This window comes from Cololabis saira, chromosome 6 (genome assembly GCF_033807715.1).
Source record: "Cololabis saira isolate AMF1-May2022 chromosome 6, fColSai1.1, whole genome shotgun sequence".
Taxonomy (NCBI): domain Eukaryota; kingdom Metazoa; phylum Chordata; class Actinopteri; order Beloniformes; family Belonidae; genus Cololabis; species Cololabis saira.
Window position 1 is genome coordinate 13,482,135 of NC_084592.1, and position 23,445 is coordinate 13,505,579.

General features: G+C 40.8%; 1 protein-coding gene across 1 annotated transcript in view; it reads right to left on the bottom strand.

Annotated features, from left to right (window-relative positions):
- Positions 1–4,366: 4,366 nt before the first annotated feature.
- The window catches only part of tbx15 (T-box transcription factor 15), a 47,747-nt gene continuing 28,668 nt past the window's right edge, over positions 4,367–23,445 (bottom strand). The window contains exons 5-8 of the mRNA XM_061723314.1: positions 16,759–16,926; positions 16,207–16,271; positions 9,035–9,132; positions 4,367–5,939 (exon numbers count right to left, since the gene is read on the bottom strand). Coding sequence (XP_061579298.1) covers positions 5,107–5,939; positions 9,035–9,132; positions 16,207–16,271; positions 16,759–16,926 — 1,164 coding nt within the window. The 3' untranslated portion in view covers positions 4,367–5,106. The remainder of the gene's footprint in view (positions 5,940–9,034; positions 9,133–16,206; positions 16,272–16,758; positions 16,927–23,445) is intronic.

A 23,445-nucleotide genomic window follows, 5' to 3' on the forward strand; every position in this document is an offset into this window, starting at 1 on the left:
ATGCTCAATAGTACACATATATGGTTCTTTAATATATTTGCATTATACTAAGATGCATTCATTTTTAATGGCTTTTGTCCTTAATGGCTTTTTTCCCCCTTACGTTACTTTTACTTTTATACTTTAAGTAGTTTTGAAACCAGTACTTTTATACTTTTACTTGAGTAAAAAACTTGAGTTGATACTTCAACTTCTACAGGAGTATTTTTAAACTCTAGTATCTATACTTCTACCTGAGTAATGAATGTGAATACTTTTGACACCTCTGGCCAAGACAGACTTTTCAGACTTGAGATGAAATATTTTATATACAATAAACTATATCCAGTACATGCATACATTATATGAAAAACAAGCATATAAATGCATGTGTGCATAGATCGGATTGAACTTTTTTCAGTTGTGTGGTGTGTGTAGATGGAACTTAACCAAACTTAGAAAAGTATACCTTTTCGTGCAGGTCCAGTTCAGGACATGTTTTGCTCATCACTGGCATCTAGACGCAGTTGGGACACGCTCTTTTTCTAATAATGTTGTTAAGGACAATTATAAACATGCACAGACCTCCATTGAAGTAAACAAAAGGGGCTGTGTACCGACCCAAGGGGGTGTACACACCTTAGCTACATCAATAGATCCTCTATGTTTCTATGTTTTTGTCTGTTTTTTTTTCTTTTTCTATTTGACACAGGTATTACGATTCTATCAGCCCTATAGTTTCAAGATGTTCTCAGGAAGAGTAAAGAACCCTGGTCCAAGGTGGCTGAAGGTATGTGAATGCTCTTTGCAAAAGATTTAGTGCCCCGTACGCATGTCAGGCGCACTATAACGCCTTGCAGAGTCGGGTCCACCTCTGCTGTCAGCAGTAAGTTACTGTGAAGATGAGCCAAGCCAAGAACTCTCAAGCAGAAGAGATAATTAAACACAAGAGGGCAATAGTTTACCAAGAATTTCTGACTGAAGTGTTTGATATAAACTCTGTATCAAAACCAGACTCCCAGATCTCAGAAATTAAAGCAGCATATTTGCTCTCTTTTGCATATGGTCCCCTCGTCTGGACTTGGATGCAGTAAAATTCCCCAGAGAGCAATTACTGAGTCTCTTAAAATGTCTGAAATGTGTTTAGAGGGACAGATCAATGACGGAGAGAGGGAGATTATGGGATAACGTCCAGTCAGTGTGCTATCATTCAAAATGGACTCAAAGCAGTACTTTCTGTCAGAGGACCAAGTTGAAATACCCACTGTATCTCCCTCTATCTCATTTTTACGGCAGGCCAGCCAAACTCCAACCATTAATCAGTCAGTGGAGCCATTTGCTCCTTTTGTTTCTAGTTGAAGATGCCATGATGAAAGGCAGAGAGTGGCTGTTACTCAAGTCTGGCCATCCTTTTCCACTTCAGAACCTGATGCAAATTTTATGGTATAAAAACAGACCCACCGTGCATTATGTCATACCGCCTCTCAATACATCCATGTGCACAGCTCCTCTTTACAAATGCATGCAGTTCGACGAGGCCTGAGGTAGATTTGTGGTGCGAGAAGGCGGGGGCATCAGGGTGAATCTGGATCAAGAAAGGCAGACTGTATCAGACAAATAATGTGAATAATTATTGGAAATAATGTCCAGATAGATGGAGTTGAGCCAAATTATGAAATCATGCGCTTCTCTTCCATATATCTTCCTGCTCATTATCTGAAGTCATGCTTGGAAAAACAGGTGTTTCCAATAGTGGGCCGCTGTCTCTACGGTCCCGCACCCCTTTCATTTCTGATGATGGTTCAGATATGATATTTCATGGCTGAAGCTGCACGCGTGATAGGAAGTGACTCGGGAGAGCTGTGCAGTGGACGTCCATGTAATGGATGCTGATTGGCTCCATCTGAATCCCTGGGGTTTGTGCCTGTATAATAAGAGGGGAACCACAAAGTTGGATCAAGAGTGATACTAAATGCACCATGTTTTCTCCCTCTTGGAGTTTTAAATGATTACAAAGAGATTCCTCTGTCTTTTTAAGCAGGTGCCATGTTTCTCAACATCAAGCACGATCGCAGTGCAGCTGAGCTCACTTGGCGCAAGAGCATTATTTTTCATTCTCATGACGCACGGAGCCAGGGGAGAGAAATTTGCTCTCTTTTTTTTGTGCCCTTTTCTTCCAGTTTGGTTTATGATCGATGAATTGCATCAGGGTTTGAAAGCCATGCCTGTGATGTGGTGCAGGGCAGATCTGTCTGCCTTTTATAAGCAGAACACTCTCTTGTGTGATTAATAGTTATGCCATTTGTTATTTTGTGGCCCCGAAACTGTGACTGACAAATCTACTGTGTACTTCTGTCACGCTCATGTGACTCCGTCATGTGACAGAAACGGCATCCTCTCCTCGACTGTGAAGACCTCACGTTACAGCAGGAGTTGATTACTCTTGGCTCACGGTCTTGCCAGATCATGTCAGACGCAGCAGCAGACAATCTGTTTCACTGCTCCGTTGGTTCTGTCTTTTTAAATGATGTTATTGTAGGTCACGTCTTGTCAGAGGAGCTGTTCTGTTGATTTGCAAAATACAAAAATGTCTTTGTACTGATTAAAGTTGTTTTAGGTAACGAGTGTACAAAACAGATGTGGTAAAACCTTAACTTTAAATATTTGCCTTGGAATCTAATCATGTTGCTAATTGAATCATTTTTTAAGCTGCATTTACTTATTTTACCTTGAAATGAGGTTTCATGTTAGTTTTTGCAGTGGCTCCTAATCATACAGCAGCAAAATGTCTGCTTACTTTGTGGCTCATTACAGTTGGATTTGTTATTTTAACTCCTGTCAGTGATCTTTTCAACACGTGATGATGCTCATCTGCTCTAATGTTAGTAGTTAAAATAATCTGAAATACGGGTCTGGAATCCTCGAGACCAAAACATGAAATGGCCTCGTAGCGTTAGATCCAAACCTTAAAGGCAGGGTAAGCAATTTCTGGATGGCGTCACATCTGTTGATATTTGAAAAAAGTAACACAACACGAGGAGCTTTTTTCCTTCCAGCTTGGGAATATTTCCATCCATGAACGGCCATTTCCAAACCAAAATCGGAGCTTTGCTGAGCTGTGTTTATTATGGTGTCCGTTTCTCGTTTGTGGACTCGGGGCTGTGTGTGAAGACTGTTTTTTTTTTGTTTCTTTTTTTTGTTGTTTTTTTCATGCACTGGCACTGTTATAGCTTTTGAAATTTCAGACTTTTTGTCTTTGCTTTTTGATATCTATGGACTTAAATATGAAGGTTTTCTAGTAAATAGGTCTTAAAAGAAGATCTTTACAGTTTTCAAAAACAAAATGAAGCTTATGTGAATATTTCTTTATAATGTTCATTATTTTAACTGCACTCAGAGCCTCCTCTTTATGTCTTTAAATCTGCTTATACAACATATTCCCCGTGTGAGCTTCCAGAGTAACAGTTTATGCTCTGATGCCTTTAGACAATAATGCTGACGGACCACAAGATGAATTTACTGTAGATTGTCAAACAAGGCCTATTTTGCATTTATAGTTAACATAATCCCTCTCACCAATATTGATAATGTTATGTTCTGCTTCTGTAAAAGAGAATTTACTACTGAATTCACTTACTTAATTTAAGTTTTTTCAAGCCTGATTACAGACTAATTCTTTTCTGTAACTTTGTGATCCAGGTCATTTTTTTTCTTTATTGGTGTGTTTTCCTTTTATTCATGGCAATCCAAATTCAGTTTAATTCAATACATCATGTTTTCAAAATATAATATATTTCCTAAAGTCTTTAAATGGATGTAAATCAATAACGCATAAAACCTTGATAAATGTTATTAAAGCTCAATTTCTCTTCAGTCGAGGTTCTGGGGCTGCAGTTACTAACATGGTCTTAACAATAATCATCCTGTTTTATTCTGTTGAGTTCCAAAACACTGACTTCAAATGAAAATATGCTGCAAACAACATGTACATGAAGTAAAATGTTTATTTGGCTTTTATGTGCTTGGCACCTGTATTTACAGTTTTTAAAATGCCTGAAAAAAAAGGATTTTGCAATTTTCTTTTTTCATACATTCTCAATAACAGGTTGAATGGTAATTTTGCTATATTGCTCAGCACTTAAATACACATCTGTAATACACACCACAACATACTTTAATCTCTCGTTATTGCTTATTTCTTATTTTATAACTTTTCACACAACAACTTATTTTATCATATATATATATATACACATACATATATGTATGTATATATGTGCGTATATATGTACATATGTGTGTGTATATATATAAATATATACACACATGTATTTATATATATATATATATATATATATATATATATATATATATATATATATATATATTCATATTTAAAAACATAATTCACCCAAACTAAGTTAAGCCATTCCAGTCTATCAGGAAAACAGGTGGATGAAATTGTGTGGAGTCCTGATCTCTTGTGTTCTGTACACGTTTTGCTGTTGCAAACTGTTGCTGGTGCAGTTTTTAAGGAAGTTCCTCAGTAAACCAAACCATAATAACTTGGCAGAGCAGGTACCGGCCGCAGCATCCAATAACTTCGTCTTCTGCAGGGATGCAGCGCCAACAGTCGCTCTGTGATCTTGTCCAGTTCTCCCGTTCATTCCAGTCCAGATCGCAGACAATTACAGCAAATCTTTAACAGGCTGACATTCATAAACCCAAATGGCACAAGTGCTGTGTGAAGTAAAAACCTTCTGGATCACAGTGAACAGCCTTCGGTTACAGGATGGAAGGAAGAATGAGTTGACTGAGGAGTGTATTGCTATTATTGCACCAAAACATATACCACTTCCTATCCAGAGCATGAGACTCTCACCTCTTTTATTTGCTCTGTGGATGATAAAAGAGATAAGAGAGATGACATGCTGTCCCATTGATTGTTTTTATTTCTGCAAAGAAAACTAAATAGTAGTTTGGATTTGCTGTGTAAATCTTTGTGAGTGGTGGTTTCTTGGTAATTCAGTATGTTTTATACTGGCTTAACCTCACTGCCACCTCTTACTGGCTTGTCACCTGAAAGACTTTAATAATAAGGAGCACTGCGAGGTTCCATCCCAGTTCCTACACCATGTGCATGGACATCTGAGAAGAGGAGCTATACTGACGTCCATCGCAAGAACTGCCGCCCTGCTGGCCGCCAGCGTTGTTGCTAATCATGTGCACAGTGTCCATGCTTCCGTTGGACAAATACTGGCGCTCGGCGAAGGCCCCCGCGGGAGCAGAGGAGCACAGCAACCCCCCTTGGGACTTCTCAGGACTGGCGGCCAAGCGAGGAGAGGTGGGGAAGTTGTATCCGTACAGGTTGTAAGGGTTGTGTAGAGAGAAAGCATTGTAGGAGCCCTGCTGCACGTGGTGGTGGCTTCCGCTGAACATGTGGGCGGAGGAGGCGGACGATCCCGGTGAGGAGGAGGACGGGGAGCCGGAGCTTCCTCCAGCCTGCATCATGTACTGAAGCTGAGAGGCTGGGAACGAGCCCAGTTGGCCTCCGTAGGCATCCATCTTTCCACCGGAGCCGCTGCCGCCGCCGCCGCCGCTCAGAGAGGCATGAGTGCTGCCCTGCATGCCGGCAGCGAGCAGGGAGGAAGTCCTCTGTGGCAGGAAGGATTCAGAGGGCTGACCGGAGGCCACAGCGCCCCCCGCAGCTTGGAGGCGTCCATAGGAACCGTCGGCCAAGCCACCGTACCCCTGCAGGGCCGCCATGTTGCTGCGAGCACAGGCCGGGTATTCAGATAAGCCCAGGTTGCAGAGCTGGCTCTCCCTGCAGCCCACATTGAAGGTGTTTGGAGCCAAGTGGAAGGTTGGAGGGGAGCAGGAGGGGGACAGGAGGTGAGCCGCACCAGAGGGAGAAGGGGTTCCCGTGCTGGAGGTGGTGGGAGACGTGCCCGTGCTGCCACCTGGAACATGTAAAAAAATAGCGTGTGGGTTCAAAACAGCATCATTAAAAGCGATTTTTTTTAATTCCATTCAACAGTTTTTATTTCTTTATTTACGAAAAAAAAAGACAAAAACGTGATTGAGGTCTGATCCAAGTTAAATGTGAGTTATATCAAAGATTTTATTGGTTGTAAATCTGTCAGCTCTGGGTTTAATGCTCAGAGGTGACATTTATTCATGGTTACGACAAACCCAGAGCTCAAATACATGCGGGTTGCAGAATTAAGCTCAACCAGAGGGTCTGATCCTGAGCTAATTGTACCAGAGATTAAACATGGAGACTGTGTAATAGTGAAAAAAACCTTTTCGTTATCTGTCCATCTCGGCCAGTTACCTCCACATGACACCATGTTATCAAAGAAGTGGAGCATGATTCACAGGGCAAGTGGTTTTGTTCTTGGAGAGAATCTTAAAGGTACAGTTTTTCTCCCATTGTCAATCCCGTATTGGTCAGAAATGTAAAAGGTTTCATTTTAGACATGTATTTTCCAAAATGGACCGAGTTATTATGCTTCTTGTGTCTTATCAAAAATGTTTTACAAAAACCGTTCATCACAAACTCTTCCACTGCAGTTGGACATGTGTCTCCCTTTCCTCTTTCCTTTCCCCTAAAGAACAGATGGAAGCATAGTGAAGAAATAATTGCCAGTGGGATTGTTTCCAAGTAGTCCACAAGCAGAGAGTCAGACTAATAAAGTAAGTTGCACACATACTGAGTTCACCTGTCATCAGTTAAATATATAACCCTGTTAAGCCACATTGACTTTTTCAAGCTCCTTTCTGCAGACTAACTCCAGGTTTTACTCTTTGAAAATTCATGAACTGTACTGTAAAATATATGGCTGCAATGTGCAGATAAATCCACTTGTGCCTGTGTCTGGTCAGCAGAGCCTCCCCGCACACACACTTATATATGAATATATATGTACTTTGTTCACACAACTGATATCCAAAAGTCACGTTTTTTTTTAGAGAAACAATAGCTGTGGGGTATCAATCACATACTATTCTATTAATGATACTTTGGCCCAGTTTCATCCTGCTGTTGCAGTGCAGTTTGAAACCAGGCTGAGAAGGAGGCATAACTAAATAATCCAGGGCTCGCTTGGCTGGGGTTCTGATTTTGCACCATATGCCTTTGATAATATCGTCCCAGCGCTCAGCTCTGCTCGAGAAGACTGGGGGGGGGGGGGTCACATACGGAAAAAGAGGGGAAGACAGAAAGATGGTTTGGTGATGTCATGTTTTCTTCTGGCTGGAAGGGTTCGAGGTGCTTCAGCGCCGAGGGACAGAAGTTGATTACTTGAAGGGAAAACGGTGTCCCGAGCCATAAGGGCAAAGCCGCGCGAGTACATGCAGTCGCTCCACTTTGCACAAGGTGACAAAGAGTTCATTGGCCGTGTTTAAAGACTCTTTGATTAAAAACTAATCGCTGCAGAGGAGTTTTAGGATAACAAACACGTCAGCCAGCTCAAACAAAACATGTTGCATCGCGTCATGCTGAACTGCATAGGTACAGTAAAGGTCAGCGGGGGAACCGAGCAGAAGTGTCAAGTAACAAAGTACAAATACTTTGTTTGTTACCTTACTTAAGTAGAAATTTTGGTTATCTATACTTTACTGGAGTAATTATTTTTCAGACGACTTTTTACTTTTACTCCTTACATTTTCACGCAATTATCTGTACTTTTTACTCCTTACATTTTAAAAACAGCCTCGTTCCTTTATTTCATTTCGGCCTTTAAAAAAAAACTATCCAGTTAAATTGCTCCATCCGGATAGAGTGAATTTGGTTGTGGTTGTTTCAGATGTTCTTGTCCAGTTTTGTTCTTACATCCGTTCCCTCAGATTCCTGCAACTAAACTTGGATGTACATTCCAATAAAGGTTAGGATAAATGATAACATGCCTCTGAAGTTTGACCTTTTGCACCATTACAATACTTATAGGCAACTAGTCATCATATCTCATGCTCTCTGAAACACACGTTAATGCTCAATAGTACCGTACACATATATGGTTCTTTAATATGTTTGCATTATACTAAGATGCATTCATTTTCAATGGCTTTTGTCCTTACATTACTTTTACTTTTATACTTTAAGTAGTTTTGAAACCAGTACTTTTATACTTTTACTTGAGTAAAAAACTTGAGTTGATACTTCAACTTCTACAGGAGTATTTTTAAACTCTAGTATCTATACTTCTACCTGAGTAATGAATGTGAATACTGAAGACACCTCTGGAACCGAGCTGCTCCACAGCGGCGAGGGCGTTGAGATGAGCCCAGGCTAAAGAGCTCGGTGCCGGCCCTGCTGGAGCCGAGACAAATGTGGCGCTGACCCGTGTTTTGGTACTGCCCAAAAACCCACAGTTTAATTATTTTCTTTTGCAGGGCCGAGCGTGATGTGAAAAGTTCAGCAGGCGCAGGAGGAGCTGGCAGAGAAGCCGTACAGGGATGGCCTCGAGTGCGGGGCAGGGATAGCTGATACAGTGTGAGGTGATACACGCAGGAAAAATATGCAAAGAGAGTTCATGTTTGGATGGCGATGCAAGGAGGGCGTGCTCAGTACAACTGTCCACCACGCTGCCGGTCTTAACCGTGCAGCGCCCTACAATAACCTGGAAAAATTGATTATTGTATAGTTTTAAATTAATAACCAATTAGAAATAAAAAAAAAAGCAATATATGAAGAATCTTCCAGAGTTCATTTTCATAGAGGTCAATTGAGAGCAGTTTCTTCCCGTCTGCTCCACATGTTACAAAGCAGAAAAACAACTTAAATGAAATTCTCCTGCATGACGTATTGCGTTCGTTGCCTAGTCGTAGATGATTAAATACACAATGACTGATTGTAAAACAGGTTGCTAGGTGGATTTCAGTCCTTCAGAATAAAATTGTACTCCTTTTTAGAGCTGCCAATATTCTACCATCTGGTTCTACTTCGCAGGTAAGTGATCAGACTACATTTTGCTGCAGGTTAGACATTAAAGTCGGGAGTAGACAAGACAAGACTGAGAGATCCTTTTCAGGTACACAAATGTCATTTACATACTTTGCTGTTTCTGCATGTTGGTGAAATCTTCAAATGTGAGCGTCCTCACTGGAGGTCTCCAGAAAGCATATGTCTCCATGATTGCCTCCAGGCCGGTCCTGACAGAGACGTGCAACAAGAGATATTTCAGGACACATAAAAAAAGAAAAAAATAATGAAAGAAAAAAGGGAAAATGGCTAAATAGAAAAAGAAAGGCACAGCAAAGCAATAATCCATTCTGCATGGTTGTTTTTCAACGATATGAAGACAGAAATGACTTTTGATTTTCCGAGTGGATTATGAAAAGAAAAACATGATTGATCAGGCTTGCTCTTCTCAGTTTTGTACACATTTTCTTTTTTGGCAACATGTATTGTTTATATTCTTGGATTTATTATAAATGAGACCTGCATGCCTCATTGTATTCTGAGTTAAAGTATGATTCATTCATTTTATAGACGCTGAACGTAGCTCTTCTCACAGTCGCATCGCTTTTTCACCGAGGCTGATGCAGCAGCATCATTAATGGAACTTCCTGCCCAAGGATTCCTGGCAGCGAGCCTCGTTTGAGATCTGTCATACAGCGTTGTGAGGCTCATTTCCATAATACAGCAAATGCAACGTGGTATGAAGATGGGGACGCTGGATAATTGCTCCTGGATCTGAATCCAAGATGACACAGAATCCTGCAAATCTGAACAGCTCATTGAATGGCAGGGTTTTGACCTCGGTGACGCCAATCAAAGGGAAAAGAATAGCAGATGCACGAAAAAGCCCCTGCAAGGGCTTTTGTCAACAGTGACTGCGTTTACATGCACTCAATAACCCTTTTAAAATCCGAATATTGGCAATAACCCGAATTTGCACGGCCATGTAAACACCAATAACCCCTTTGAATAACCCGAATTTGCTCATATTCCCGTTTTTAAAAACCCGAATATGAGCCCTGGGTTACTCCTTTTAAAACCCGAATATTTGGTCAAATAAACGCCTAATGGGATATCCTGATCAAACGGAACATGAATTTGTTTTCTGCACATGCTCTGTTCACAAGGAATCCTGGTCTTTTAAGTCCAGGAAGTTCTTATAAACACGGAGAAACACAAGACCAGGAGGAGACTAATCACTTCATAAATGTAATGAAGGATATGAACATTTCTGCATTTGTAGACGGTAGAAAGAACCGGGATAGCCAGATTTACAAGAAGGTGAGCGAAAAGTTGCGCGAAGCAGCATTTGTTTTGAATTTGGATCCAGGAAGAAGAAGCAGAAATTATGAGAATTGCGTCATCACATTCTCCAGGCATCGCTGGTTTGATCCAGATATCCCGAATGATTAATTACCACGTATACAGGGTTTACAGGGTATACATGCTGTTTGCTCACGCATGTAAACGGAATATTCTGAATGTTTCAGTAACCGGAATATTAGCAATAACCCAAATTTTGACTGCATGTAAACGTAGTCAGTGTTAAACTTTTAGTTTACATGTGTTTCATGTGTGAAAACCTGGGCAAAGAACTTCACCTTCAAATACAACCTACAACAAATCTAATATGTTTGTTTGCAATGCAGTATATAGCTGTACCCAATCAATCAGTGATCACAAGTAACTTATAGCAGTGGTTTCTGTAAAAGAGTCTCTTATTAGTCGTGTGATCTGACCATCAATATGGGTTTTAATCTTCAGAATTAAATAGAGGGAAAAGCAATGAATGAGTGAAAAAAAACGTATCCGAACAATCAGCTGAAGAGAGAAGCGGAATGGGACTGCGTGCGTCACTGAGAGGGAGACACAGAGATTCGTCATGAATGAGTCTGAGTGTGACTGAATATCAGACGGAGTGCAACAGCGAGGCAGGAAACTGGAGTCTGGTCGAGGGAAACTGAGGCCATTAAAAAGGAGCAGGTTTTTACTATGCACATAAATCTGAGGTGAAGTTTCATCTTGAGTCCGTACATGGTTCTCTTTCCCGCTTGATTTACTTCCCCGCATGTTGTTCAGCCTCTTCCAGGCCGTTCCGTGTTGCTTGTGTTATTGTAGGCCTGCCAACTCCCGGAGCCTGGCCGCTCATTAGCGCGCCACGCTAATCTGGCAGGCCTTCGCCGTCACTCCGCTCATTCATACGCTCACACCGTTGCAGGACAAAAGTCCGACAACTAACTCGTTCTCCAGACTGACAACAGCCCCAATACTTCCACCAGACCTCAAGCTGGGTCAAGGTTAAGATGCAAGAAAGAAAAAAAGAAAAAAGAAAACAAGTTGGTGTTAAATGTGAGAATTATAAACACGGGTTTTCCCTTTTTATTTGGACTTTCTCCAAAATGTGGAACTAGTTGGTAATAATCAAGGCAAAGAAAATGTTGTGATATTTTACTGCTATTGTCTCAAAAAATAGTCCTATAGTTTTGCGTTTCTACTGGGTGTTTATGTCACTCATATCTGCAATCAATGTGAAGAGTGCAACGATAAAAATGTCTTTTTTTCTGTTTGCAGATTCTTGTTTCCAACTATTTTGAGAGGTAGGAAGTACTTTGATTGCAAATAAAAGTAAGTTCATTCTTAAATTATTATAGATTTAGTTCGGCAAAACTGTGCTCCAGTCAAATGGACGTTGATTTTTCTTTTTTACATTGTCTTTGAAAAAAAGGAAAAGCAAGTTGAGTGTTTCAGATGTTGATAGATGGGCAGACTTGATCAGAATGACTGATCAGAATGATTGATCAGAATGACTGATCAGAATGATTGATCAGAATGACTGATCAGAACGACTGATCAGAATGATTGATCAGAATGACTGATCAGAATGACTGATCAGAATGACTTGTCAGAATGATTGATCAGAATCACGGCCTTACTTGCTGCAAACACTGCCACAGAACAACTTATAATGTGTAAGCCGTTACAGAACGAAACCTCCTCATTTATACCAAAAAGTTAAAGGTCAGAACTGCAACCCGCTCACAATATTCATGAATGATCAAAGAAAAAGAATGTGCATCAAGCATGAAATCTAGAATAAATGAGCGAGGGTCTTTAAGGTAACAAGAGCAGAGTTAAAAGTATCCTACTTCAATCAGAACAAAACAAATTCCAGAAGGGCTGCAGGGAAGGAATCCCGAGCAGTACGTGAGGATAAATTCATTTTCTCTTTTTCTCGTCTTATACAGGCAAATATCTCATTCCCTGTTATCTTTTCATCTGTGGCTTTTTCTGCAATGAAATTCTAATGCCAGTTCATAAATCAACCAGCCTATTGTTTGAAAAACAAAAAAAGATGTCTCAAATATCTGTGTTTGATTAATGTGGACCAGATGAGGGGGCTTCTTTCATGTGCAGAGGGGTCTGGTGGATCAGTGCATCCCCTCTCCTTCCCCTCTCCTCCACTATATATATGATAATTCAAAGACGGGGAGAAAATAAGAAGAATCAAGGGGAAAAAGAGACAGAAGTAAAGGAGAGGAAAACTGGCAGAAGGGAAAGACGAAAGTAATGAGGAAGCCAGACAACAGCAGCGAGACTAACGCGGTATACAACGCAAGGGTTTGCATTTACTGTGAGAATTAAAGACTCAGTATCATGATGAGATTCAACAGTCTCGAGAGGGATGAAGCGCCGCTTTTCGGGATGTTCGTACATTGTTAGTGACTGCACAGGTCATGCAACAGCTGACCGAACAAGGACACTCTAAAACAGGGGTGTCAAATGTGCGGCCCGCAGGATGCATGCAGCCCGAGAGTGGTTTTCATGCGGCCCGAGAGAAGTTTCCAACGCAAAAAACCAAAATGTTAATTTACTAAAAAGGAAGGCATAAATAATTGCCATGAATCGCAGCATATCCGATAATATATTTCTTCTACAAATCCATCGTTATTCCACAAATAGAGCATTTTCGACATTTTTTTAGTTTTCTAGAATGCATTTGCCGATTTTATTTCTTTGTAGACGGTCGTTTATTTTTATTGACTGACTACTATTATATATTTTCGCAGGAAAAATATCACTGCTAAAAAAGATAATAGAAGATATTTATTCGGAGAATTTCAGTTTTGAATACGAGGATAGTGACAAAGTAAAACAGTTAAAAGAGAAGTGCTAACTTTTCGGCACACTGGCGTAAATATCCGCGCCAATTTTTAAAAATAAATACACTTAATTGTACTGGAAAAATCTCTAAATCACAAAGAAACACTCTCGGATGTAATAAGAAAGATTTTGCAATAGTAAAAAAAAAAGAATTAGAAAAAAAAATATTTCGCACCGTTTTTGTTATTTTGAGCGTGCGGCCCGCGAGAAAAAAATTGGTCAAATCCAGCCCGCCAAGCAAAATGAGTTTGACACTCCTGCTCTAAAACCTGGGAGGCAGCATCTGCATGTATCACATCTACATCTCTTTTAATGGCCGCTGAGCGACGTCCTCTGCGTCTGCAGTTTTAACGGAAGAAGACTGAACATAACTTAACAACCTGAGTTTCCAGATGAGTCATGACTCCACGGCTTCTCTGTGCCATATGGTTCATAAGAATGTGGAAGAAGTAAAAAAGCACCACAACCCCTGATTCCAGACGGTGTTAATAACCATATTAGGGTGGACGTGGTGATTTGCAGGTCCAAAGATGTCTAGACGTCTAGGTTAAAGTTTGCTACAGGTAAACATTGTTCCACTTGGATTTTACGACCATCCTTGAGCCTGAAGCCGGTCCTAACTGTGTGTCGAAATGTTTATCTTCTCACATGACCAAATGTTTCAAATTTAGCGTTAAGCGGGATAAGGGATATACAGTACAACTTCAACAGTTTTCACAAAATGTGAAAAAAACTGACATTTTCATGTATGAAATGAAAATAAATGTTTGTGTTTTTTTAAGATAAAATAATTTACAGTTAATGTTGAAAGATGCACACTGAGCACTCCGTTTCTGACGCTTGTTGAGAGCAAGGCAGCATAAATACTGTTAAAAATAAACCTGCATTCAACCTTCTCCTCTGTTCCAGTTTTACCAATCAGAATATAAAGCTGATAATACAATTCCTACGGCGTGTGTAATTCGAGCATGACAAGTCCGATCCATCTGTTTGGTGTCATAGTGAGTCAGCAGACTCCAGCTGCAATGTATTTATTCTTTGAATTAGCCGGGTCAACACTTGCATGCACGAACCGATTTGTGTTCTGAGATAGTGTTGTAGGAGGTGAGGGAGACGGGCAGAGATGGATGGAGCTCAGGTGCCTTCCTAGTGAGCAATTTGTCGGAGCCGAAACTCTGAAGTGCTCCTCGAAATATTGTTTTTATATGGAGCAGCATATGTCTGAATGTTCTATCTTCAGAGCACTATTTCCACATTAAAGGTCAAACAGAGGGGGAATAGAAAGAATATCATACTGCAGCTGTTAGCACTAACGCCACAAAGCAAAAGACAAAAAGGTTCCGGGTTCAAGTTTCTACTTGTTCATATGAGGGTTTATTACGAGTGCTTAGTTTGTTTCTTTTTTTTCCCTCAATCCAAAAGCACGGGGGTTATATTGGAGACTCTTCAGTGATGTATATTTGTTGCGTGTCCCTGGGAGTCGGCCCCGTAAATACCCCACCTCCCCGTCAGTGTTAGATGAGACCGACTCCAGCTCCTCTCCACCCTCAGAGGATAAGAGGGTACAGCTGATCTGCCCTAAAACTAATCATGAAATACTTGAGACTTCATACAGCAAACAGCCTTCTTTCTTTTTTTAGCTTGGTAGAACTCAAAGTGGCGACCTTGTAGGTGAGGGCCAGCTGGTCTCCACACTGGACCTCTGCAAACCAGTGACATTGGACACCAGAAAGATTATAATGTATGGAAATGATGAAGGAAATGTCCTAAAAGTGTTACGAGAAGAAGACTCAGAACATATCAATGGAATAATCAGAGGTGTCAAGTAACGAAGTACGAATACTTCGTTACCTTACTTAAGTAGAAATTTTGGTTATCTATACTTCACTGGAGTAATTATTTTTCAGACAACTTTTTACTTTTACTCCTTACATTTTCACGCAATTATCTGTACTTTTTACTCCTTACATTTTAAAAACAGCCTCGTTACTCTATTTTATTTCGGCCTTTAACAAAAAACTATCCAGTTAAATTGCGCCGTCCGGATAGAGTGAATTTGGTTGTGGTTGGATGAGAAGTATAAACATAATACCATTCTGACACCCTATTGGTTTGTACGCGTCTGCTCTCTGAAACACATGTTAATGCTCAATAGTACACATATATGGTTCTTTAATATATTTGCATTATACTAAGATGCATTCATTTTCAATGGCTTTTGTCCTTAATGGCTTTTCCCCCCTTACATTACTTTTACTTTTATACTTTAAGTAGTTTTGAAACCAGTACTTTTATACTTTTACTTGAGTAAAAAACTTGAGTTGATACTTCAACTTCAACAGGAGTATTTTTAAACTCTAGTATCTATACTTCTACCTGAGTAATGAATGTGAATACTGAAGACACCTCTGGGAATAATGTGTCAAGCCAAAGTATTCCATCGAGCGAAACCTACGACGACCTGGAATCTTGAACAAAAAGGATTCAACGACCAGAAATATACAAGATTCATAGATTTAAATTAGGTTTATTCAAATTCTTTCAAATCTGTTTCTTAAGTTATTAATCATGTATTGGTATTATTAGATCTGTCTCATTCTTAATTGTTTAATTTACATTTGACTGATAAATATGCAGCGCATTAAGTTTATGAGCCTGTTTAAGGCAAATCTTTGTAATGAGCGATTGAATACACAGATGTTAAAAATCATCCTAACTAGTCCTGTGAGTAAATTATTCATTAATGAAGTTGTTAAAATGAGAAGTTAAAGCCCATCAAAGCAGATATTTTAAAACTAACCCAGAGTGTGGCTTGTTAATATCCTACCAGAGTAGGTGTAACAAGAAACAATCTGGATGTCTGGTTTTCCTAAACTGCAGACTCTTCATTATCAGCGCGTCTGGTTTCTTGCAACCTTTGCAGCTCTGCACTGCTCCCGTAGACTGTTTCTACCATTACTGAAACAAACAGGCAACACGTGTATTCTTCTAACAAGGCATGTTTCAGTACTTCACCCACAACCGGACACTTCCACTGAAGCATTTAACAATCTGCGGCTGAACGTGAACCATGACTTAGCAGATAGGCGTCTGTGAAAAGCTACCTGTTTCGGCCTGAGTCCCGGAATCCTTTGGCAAATGGGTTGCGATCGATCTTTAGTCTGGTGATCTGCAGAAGTAGAGGAAAGAGGGGCCTTTTGTTCAATAAAAAGCTTAGAATGAACTTCTCACAGGTGATTGAGTATGTTAAGATGTAAGTGTACAGGACTGTCTCACAAATTCTGGATTCATTACAAATCAACTGAAATATTGCAAGCCTTTTATTATTTTAATATTGCTGATCATGGCTTACAGCTTAAGAAAACTCAAATATCCTATCTCAAAAAATTAGAATATTCTGGGAATCTTAATCTTAAACTGTAAGCCATAATCAGCAATATTAAAATAATAAATGGCTTGCAATATTTCAGTTGATTTGTAATGAATCCAGAATGTATGACATTTTTGTTTTTTTAATTGCATTACAGAAAATAAAGAACTTTATCACAATATTCTAATTTTCTGAGACAGTCCTGTAGATGCTAAAAAAAAGCATTCATTTAAATTGAGACAACACTTGTGTATTGTTGAAATGGGAGTTTAAGAGGTGGTGTAACCTGCTGATTCTGGTAGGCAGTGACGGTGGTGAAGACGGTCTCGGGGAAGCTGAAGGTCTTCACTCCTTCCCCGGTGGGCACAGGCTTGTTTGGAGACAGCTCGCTGCTGAAGTCCTTCCTGATGATGTGGACACGAGGCTGATACTTGTGCATGGAGTGGAGGATGATCTGTACACATCACACGTGAGAGAAGGAGCCACAGTCAGTAGGCCTGTGTTAAAAAAATCGATTTCTCAATTCTAAATCGATTCTCATATTAATTCCTAAAAATTAATTAAAGTGTCTAAAGATCGATTTTTTTTTTTTTTTTGGGGGGGGGGTTTAATTTTTCTTTTATTTATTTATGTATTTTTCTTTTTCATCATTACATTACTTTTGGTTATTTTTTTGTCTATCCCCCAAAAAGGAATGTTTTGTTGGACACAAGAATAATTGGTGCCATGTTTTTGCCTTTAAATATGTTTAAAGGTATGAAAACATTAAAGTGTTAGGTTATAATTGCATAAATTGTCTATATTTCATTACTTTATATACTGTCTTGGGGTTACATTTGCAAAAAATGATAAAAACCAAATGCACAAAAATTAAAAACCAAAATAGACCGAAAATGGAACGAATAAAAACGGAATGTGGGAAAAGATGAAACTGATTTCATCCGACTCTGTTTCCTCCCTGGATCTGTTTGGTAATTCTGACCCACATGATGTTTCTGAAAGCAGTTCTATCAGCATTCTGGGAGCTGATTGGTCCTTACAGCATCATTAGCTGCCAATACTTGCTGTTTAATCTCAATATAATACTAGTAGTAATATTTTGCATAACTACAGTCATATTCATGCAACAGCTAAAAAAACAGTTTTAATAACACTAAACCAAATCAATATCGGAATCGAATCGAATCGGATCTGATCGAATCAAATCGTGATAATCGATACTGAATCTTAAGAATCGGAATCGAATCAATTCTTGATAATCGATTATGAATCTTAAGAATCGGAATTGAATCAATTCTTGACATTTGAATGGATCCCCAGCCCTAACAGTCAGTGCTCTGTGTGGCGTTGGCGGTGACCGTGTCCTGCTATGCGTATAATGGGCCGATGAAACAGTTTCAATAAGGATTAGATGTTATGGGTTCCCAAGGTAAACTTGGTTGACAGCGATCCTTGCAAGCTAAGATATATTTCACCAATGATCTGTGCCACTACCCTCACCCTTCAAAACATGAGACTTGGGACACGTTTTCTTCATATGAACATTAAGAGGAAAGTGGGATCCGTAGCGACGCTAGCTCGAGGATTATTCCACAGCAGAGCAGAGGCGTCAGACGGTGTCGGCCCCAGCCTCGCCTCAGGCTCTCGGTCTGCTCTTCATTACTCCGAGAGTGAGAAAACCTCCCCAGAGCCAAACACCCCAAACGCTAACCACATTCTGCTACAACAGAGGGGGGTCATTTCAAAACAGGGCTGGAGGGGGAAACACCTCTGAATATCAAAAACATTGCACTCTCTGATTCGGGTCTCAAATCACACACTGAGGCGAACACAGAAGTCGTGATTGCACGGCGACATGGAGACACGCAGATGCGTGCTTTAATCTGTAATTCTGAAAGAATGAGACAAATTGGTCCCATTTGGACTTTTCCATCATGTTTCTTTTCTTTCATTTTCTGCCCAGAGATGACCTGTCAATCAAATCACATGAGCAGCGTTCTTGTGTTTTTTATTTCATTTTTTTCCCCACTCAGATTCATAAATTGTACCTTCCTGGAAAGAAATGTCTGCTGGATGGATGTCTACACAATGGGAGGGAGCTTTTTTTCATTTTTACTTTTACTGTGATGAAATTTAAGTAGCTCCACAAAGGTGAAAGTTTCAAAAATAATAACGTCAAAAGTGATTTAGAAAAAAGTGATAACGTCAATGTGCACATGAAAAGATATACGATATTTTTCATTGCATAAGTTACATTATTATATTAATCATTAACGCTGTTGCAAAACAAAAAAAAAAAGAAGGAAAAGGTACCAGGTGGAAACTTTACGCCCTTTTCTTTCCTAATGGTGATAATGAAAAGTCTGGGACAGAAACAGTACAACAGCTCCTCTTTCAACCATACATTTACACATCTGTGCACAGCAGCTGGTTTAAGGGGGTGGAGTCAGCACCTCCGCTCCCCCTTCCACCTCTCACCCTCTTCTTTTCTTTTTGAAGATTTTTGTGGCACTAGTGGCCTTTCTTGGGAACGTATGTCAACATAAAACAGGGGGGGGAAGACATGCAGTAAAGAGTGACAGACCAGGACTCGAACCTGCGCTGCCTGCACGAGGACTACAACCCACTGGGCTATCCAGGGCCCCCTCTCACCCTCTTCTTGAGGGGAGGGCAGGGCGTGCTGGCTGAAACGGTGGCCCCCTGCACCGGTGAAGCCCTCTTCATTCTTCACCACCTTGCAGCTGTGCCTTCACAGTAATCCCAGTAAAGATGCAATCCTCCCTCCCCAGTGGGCTTTCACAAAGCATTACGACATTTCACAATCTGAACACGCTTCTTTTCCTCAACTTTGCTGTCCACAGTCAGCTATAAATCTGTAATACCTCTGGTGACTACTTTGTTCACTATGTGTTGAAAAAAGAGAAAACAACTGCAATAAAAAACAATGTTTCCCTGTGGCTGCTGGTGTATGAGACGCTAAAGGAGGAAGTTTCAACAAGCAGGTGATGCTGGCCGGGCTTCCACTGAAGGATGCTCCTCCAGGTCGCTAAGCACAGCTGCAGGTTTCGCTGAGAAGCTTAAGCCCCAAACTGAATGACAAAGTCTGTAAAAACAGCCGTCTTTAGCGTGTCTGTTATTTGGCTACGCACTCCCGCTGGGATACGGTCCCTTTGACGGACTGGTTTCAATGTCCGCATGGCTCTGCTACACCCTCCCTCAATGTCAATTCACACAGCACTCATTTCACCCCAGTTACACCTTCGGTATTGCACAGTCCGGCTGCGTGAATGGCAATAATGTTACAGCTTTGTTTCCCACAACAAATGCAATTGATAAAAACTAAGGCCACGTTTACACATAGCCGGGTATTTACAAAAACTGATATTTCCCCCTCTACGTTTTGAAAAATACCACCACTTACACGAACCCGCATAAATACGCTGTTAATGTGCAATGAGCAGCCAAACCTACAGGGGGCAGTGTAACGAGAAGATAAAGTCATGCTAGCCAATCAGAATCCTGGAAAAAAACATCAACAAATGACACGAGTAACTTCCAGTTACTTCCAAGACGGAACGCGAGTCTTTCGTTTGGAGTGACAGAGAAGTGGAGTTACTTTTAAGTGTGACTTTAGAATATAAAACAGGTAAAATACAAGAAAATATTGACGGTGGCCAAACAAATTGTAAACACAGGTCGCACACATGGCGCTGGTGATGTTTCTGTCTCATAATTTGACGTTCTGAAGCCTAAATGTCCGTTTCCCTCTATTTACAAGCAAACGTGAAGACAGAGTTTTTGCAAATCTCTGCTTTGGCCGGAGTTTTCAGAAATGATCGTTTTTGGTGACTTTGAGCTTCGTTTTCGTGTAAACAAATGGCCAAAACGTATGAAAACACCACCGTTTTTGCTACGTGTAGACAGGGGCTAAGAAAGAGGTGAAACTGGGTGGAATAAATGTGGGGGAGCTGGACAATCCTCCTATCTGGTCCTGTGATATCAGGGTAACCTGCAAATCTGAACAGTTGGCTTAAGGACGGACTGTGGTGGCCTTATAAAGTGTCATATTTGGTAGCCAGTTCAGACATCCAAAACCATTGCTTTCAATCACAAAACAATATTCAGAATGATATGTAATTGTTGTGATATTATGAAAATACAATACTGCCAGCATATTGTATTTTGCTTGCAACCAGACAACATGTTTGAAAAACTAATATCTTTTAAAAGTTTTTCACCAAAATGGACTTCAAAATAGATACATGAATAGAGCTGCCTTGTTGCCCCGAAGGATTTATGCTTTTAGTCCATCGTCATCCGGAAGTGATGAGTTCAGTCAGATCAAACATAAACTCAGAGAGCATTCAGGGCAAATGTCAAGATCTGGCAGATAGTCATGATCAAATTAAATCCTTTTAATAAGATGTGTTTTCAGTTTCATGGCAGGTTATAGTGTCCCTTTATTCCCCTTTGAAAAAATATTTGGCCATCCACGCCAGATACCAAAGAAATGCATATTACAGATGTCGTGTTCAGAGATTCAAACACATTAATGACCATAAAAGATCAATAATCAAAGCAATGAATTACACAGACCATGGCTGAACTCTTGCAGACCAGTGACAACTCCCACTTTAGCTCATCTCTGGGGGGGTAATGATGCCTGTGTGTGCGAGAGAGCAGGACTCCACCACTTCACACATTATTACACATTAACACAGCTGAAAAACTGAAAAACCTGCACCTCAAAGACTATTTACGCTATACTGAGGAGAAAAGAATGGGCAAATGTTTAAAGCGGAGCGTGTAAAAATATTTATTGTGGCGTTTTGAGCGATCTCACACCATAGCAATGATACATTACAATGCAATGCATCATTAACGACGGAGAACAAAAGAAAGCAACAAAAGAAAAAAAATATCCCTTGGCTTGTCGAGTCTGCTCCAGCATTTTATTAGATTTTCCCATAGACCGGCGGGAGGAACTAGACAACAGGCCAGAGTGACAGCGTGAGGCAGATCTGAAATGGTGAGACTAACGAGTCCATTCAAGCAGGAAAAGCTAAAATGCTCCGAGCTTACAGCAGGATTCCACTCCAACACGCTGTAAACATGATGCCACAACAACCTGTATGCAAAACTGAAAACGTGGTGTGTTGCTACAAAGTTATTTAGGTCATTTAATCTGGTGGATTAGTTTATTCATTCCACTCAACAACTTTTAGGTGACACAGTTGTTAGTCTGGTAGAATTAGCAGAAGAGCATTGTAATAAATCTGTAAAATTCAATTGAGAGCTTTTGTTAACCCATCTGAGTCAGAAGTCAGACAGTCAGAAGCTCTCAGAAAGTGCAACAGGTGTTGAGTAACATTCGCTCAAACAAGCATAAAACTACCAAATCAAACTTGTTATCTTGTTTGTTTTTTTTTCTCTTCTCTTTCTTCTTTACTCAAGTCTGCAAGTCCCATACACCACGCACTTTATACCTCTACTCTGCACCTTATAACTGTGACACCAGCACTTTACATTAGACACTTGCAGTTTACTTTAATCTGCTGCTACGACTATAACTTATGAATGTAAAATACTGTGAAATGTGTTATGTGGTTGGTTGTATTATTGTTGTATAGGATATATTATTGTACTATTGTATTGCATAACTGAACACTGTATTGCTCTTAACTTGCCTGTTTTTATATCCTAGCCGGGGGGACTGCCAATGGGAATTAGCCAATAGGCTACAGTTGGGTGCATCTGCCTTTATTTTTAAATGCGTAATGATGTGCACTGTCCCTCCTCATCAAATAAATAAATTGAAAAAAAATATATATATATTTTCAGCATTTCTTCTACTATTTGATGCATCCATCTTGTTTAGGAACGCCTGCTCTTTACTCGCTCCGTACAGAGGGGAGAAGGTGCATGCACATCCTCCACTGCAGACTCATGTTGCATTTTGAAAAGAAAAGAGATAAACCCCATCTGGTTCCAGTGAGGTGTCAATCAAGAACTCAAGCTGTTGGCTTCATTTTAAAACTGTTATACTGATACTCTGTTTGTTAGGTACATGCAGGCGAGTCCTGAGAGCAGACCGGCGGAGGACTGGGGGAGGACTGGTAGAGGACTGGGGAGGACTGGGGGAGGACTGGCTACGCCATCAGGGAGCTTTTTTGGTATGAACTGATGCACAAATATGTTTCCCTTTTCTTCATACGATTATAGTGTATAGTCAGATATAGGTATATTATTATTTTAATGTTTCTTTCTAACCTTTTTTAAACTTTGCCGACACAACTTCTTATAAATGACAGGTTCTAACAAACTGCACCGATTTTCTTTGCAGCATAAGCTCAGTCAGCAGTTTAAATCCCCATGTCAAACGTCAGGACACCGTAGGTGGACAAGCTCCCCGAGACATGAACAGTGTTTTCTTCCTCACAGACTCGGCTTTTGTTGTGGCGTCTGACGATTCATCACATTTACTGTATGCTGTCTGTTTCCGATGAGGCAGACATTTCACAATACCGCAACTCAGAGGGATGAGCGAGAAGTGTTTGGGGGGGCGGGGGGCGGGGGGCGTCCCACACAGGAAGCTCCCAAATTAATTTCCTTTGGCCTCGTAAGAGCCACAACAGAAAACAAAGCACTTAAGCGGAGCAGCAGGAGAGGAGGCCACCTCCCCGCTTGCGCCCACATGTTCCAACACTTGTCACCACTGAGCTGATGATCATCTGCAGAGCAGCGACGCAGCAGGGGCCCGGGGCCCGCACTAGGCCGGCTCCTGCCCCGGGCCCATCACAGCCCTGCCCCGGTCCTGCCCCGGCCCCGGTCCTGCCCCGGCTCAGCCACAGCCCTGCCCCGGTCCTGCCCCGGCCCTGGCCCTGCCACGGCTCCTACCCCGGCCCCGGTTCCTGCACCGGCCCTGTCCTGCCCTGCTGCAGTGGAAACGTCTCTGACGTCATTTATCAGCCAT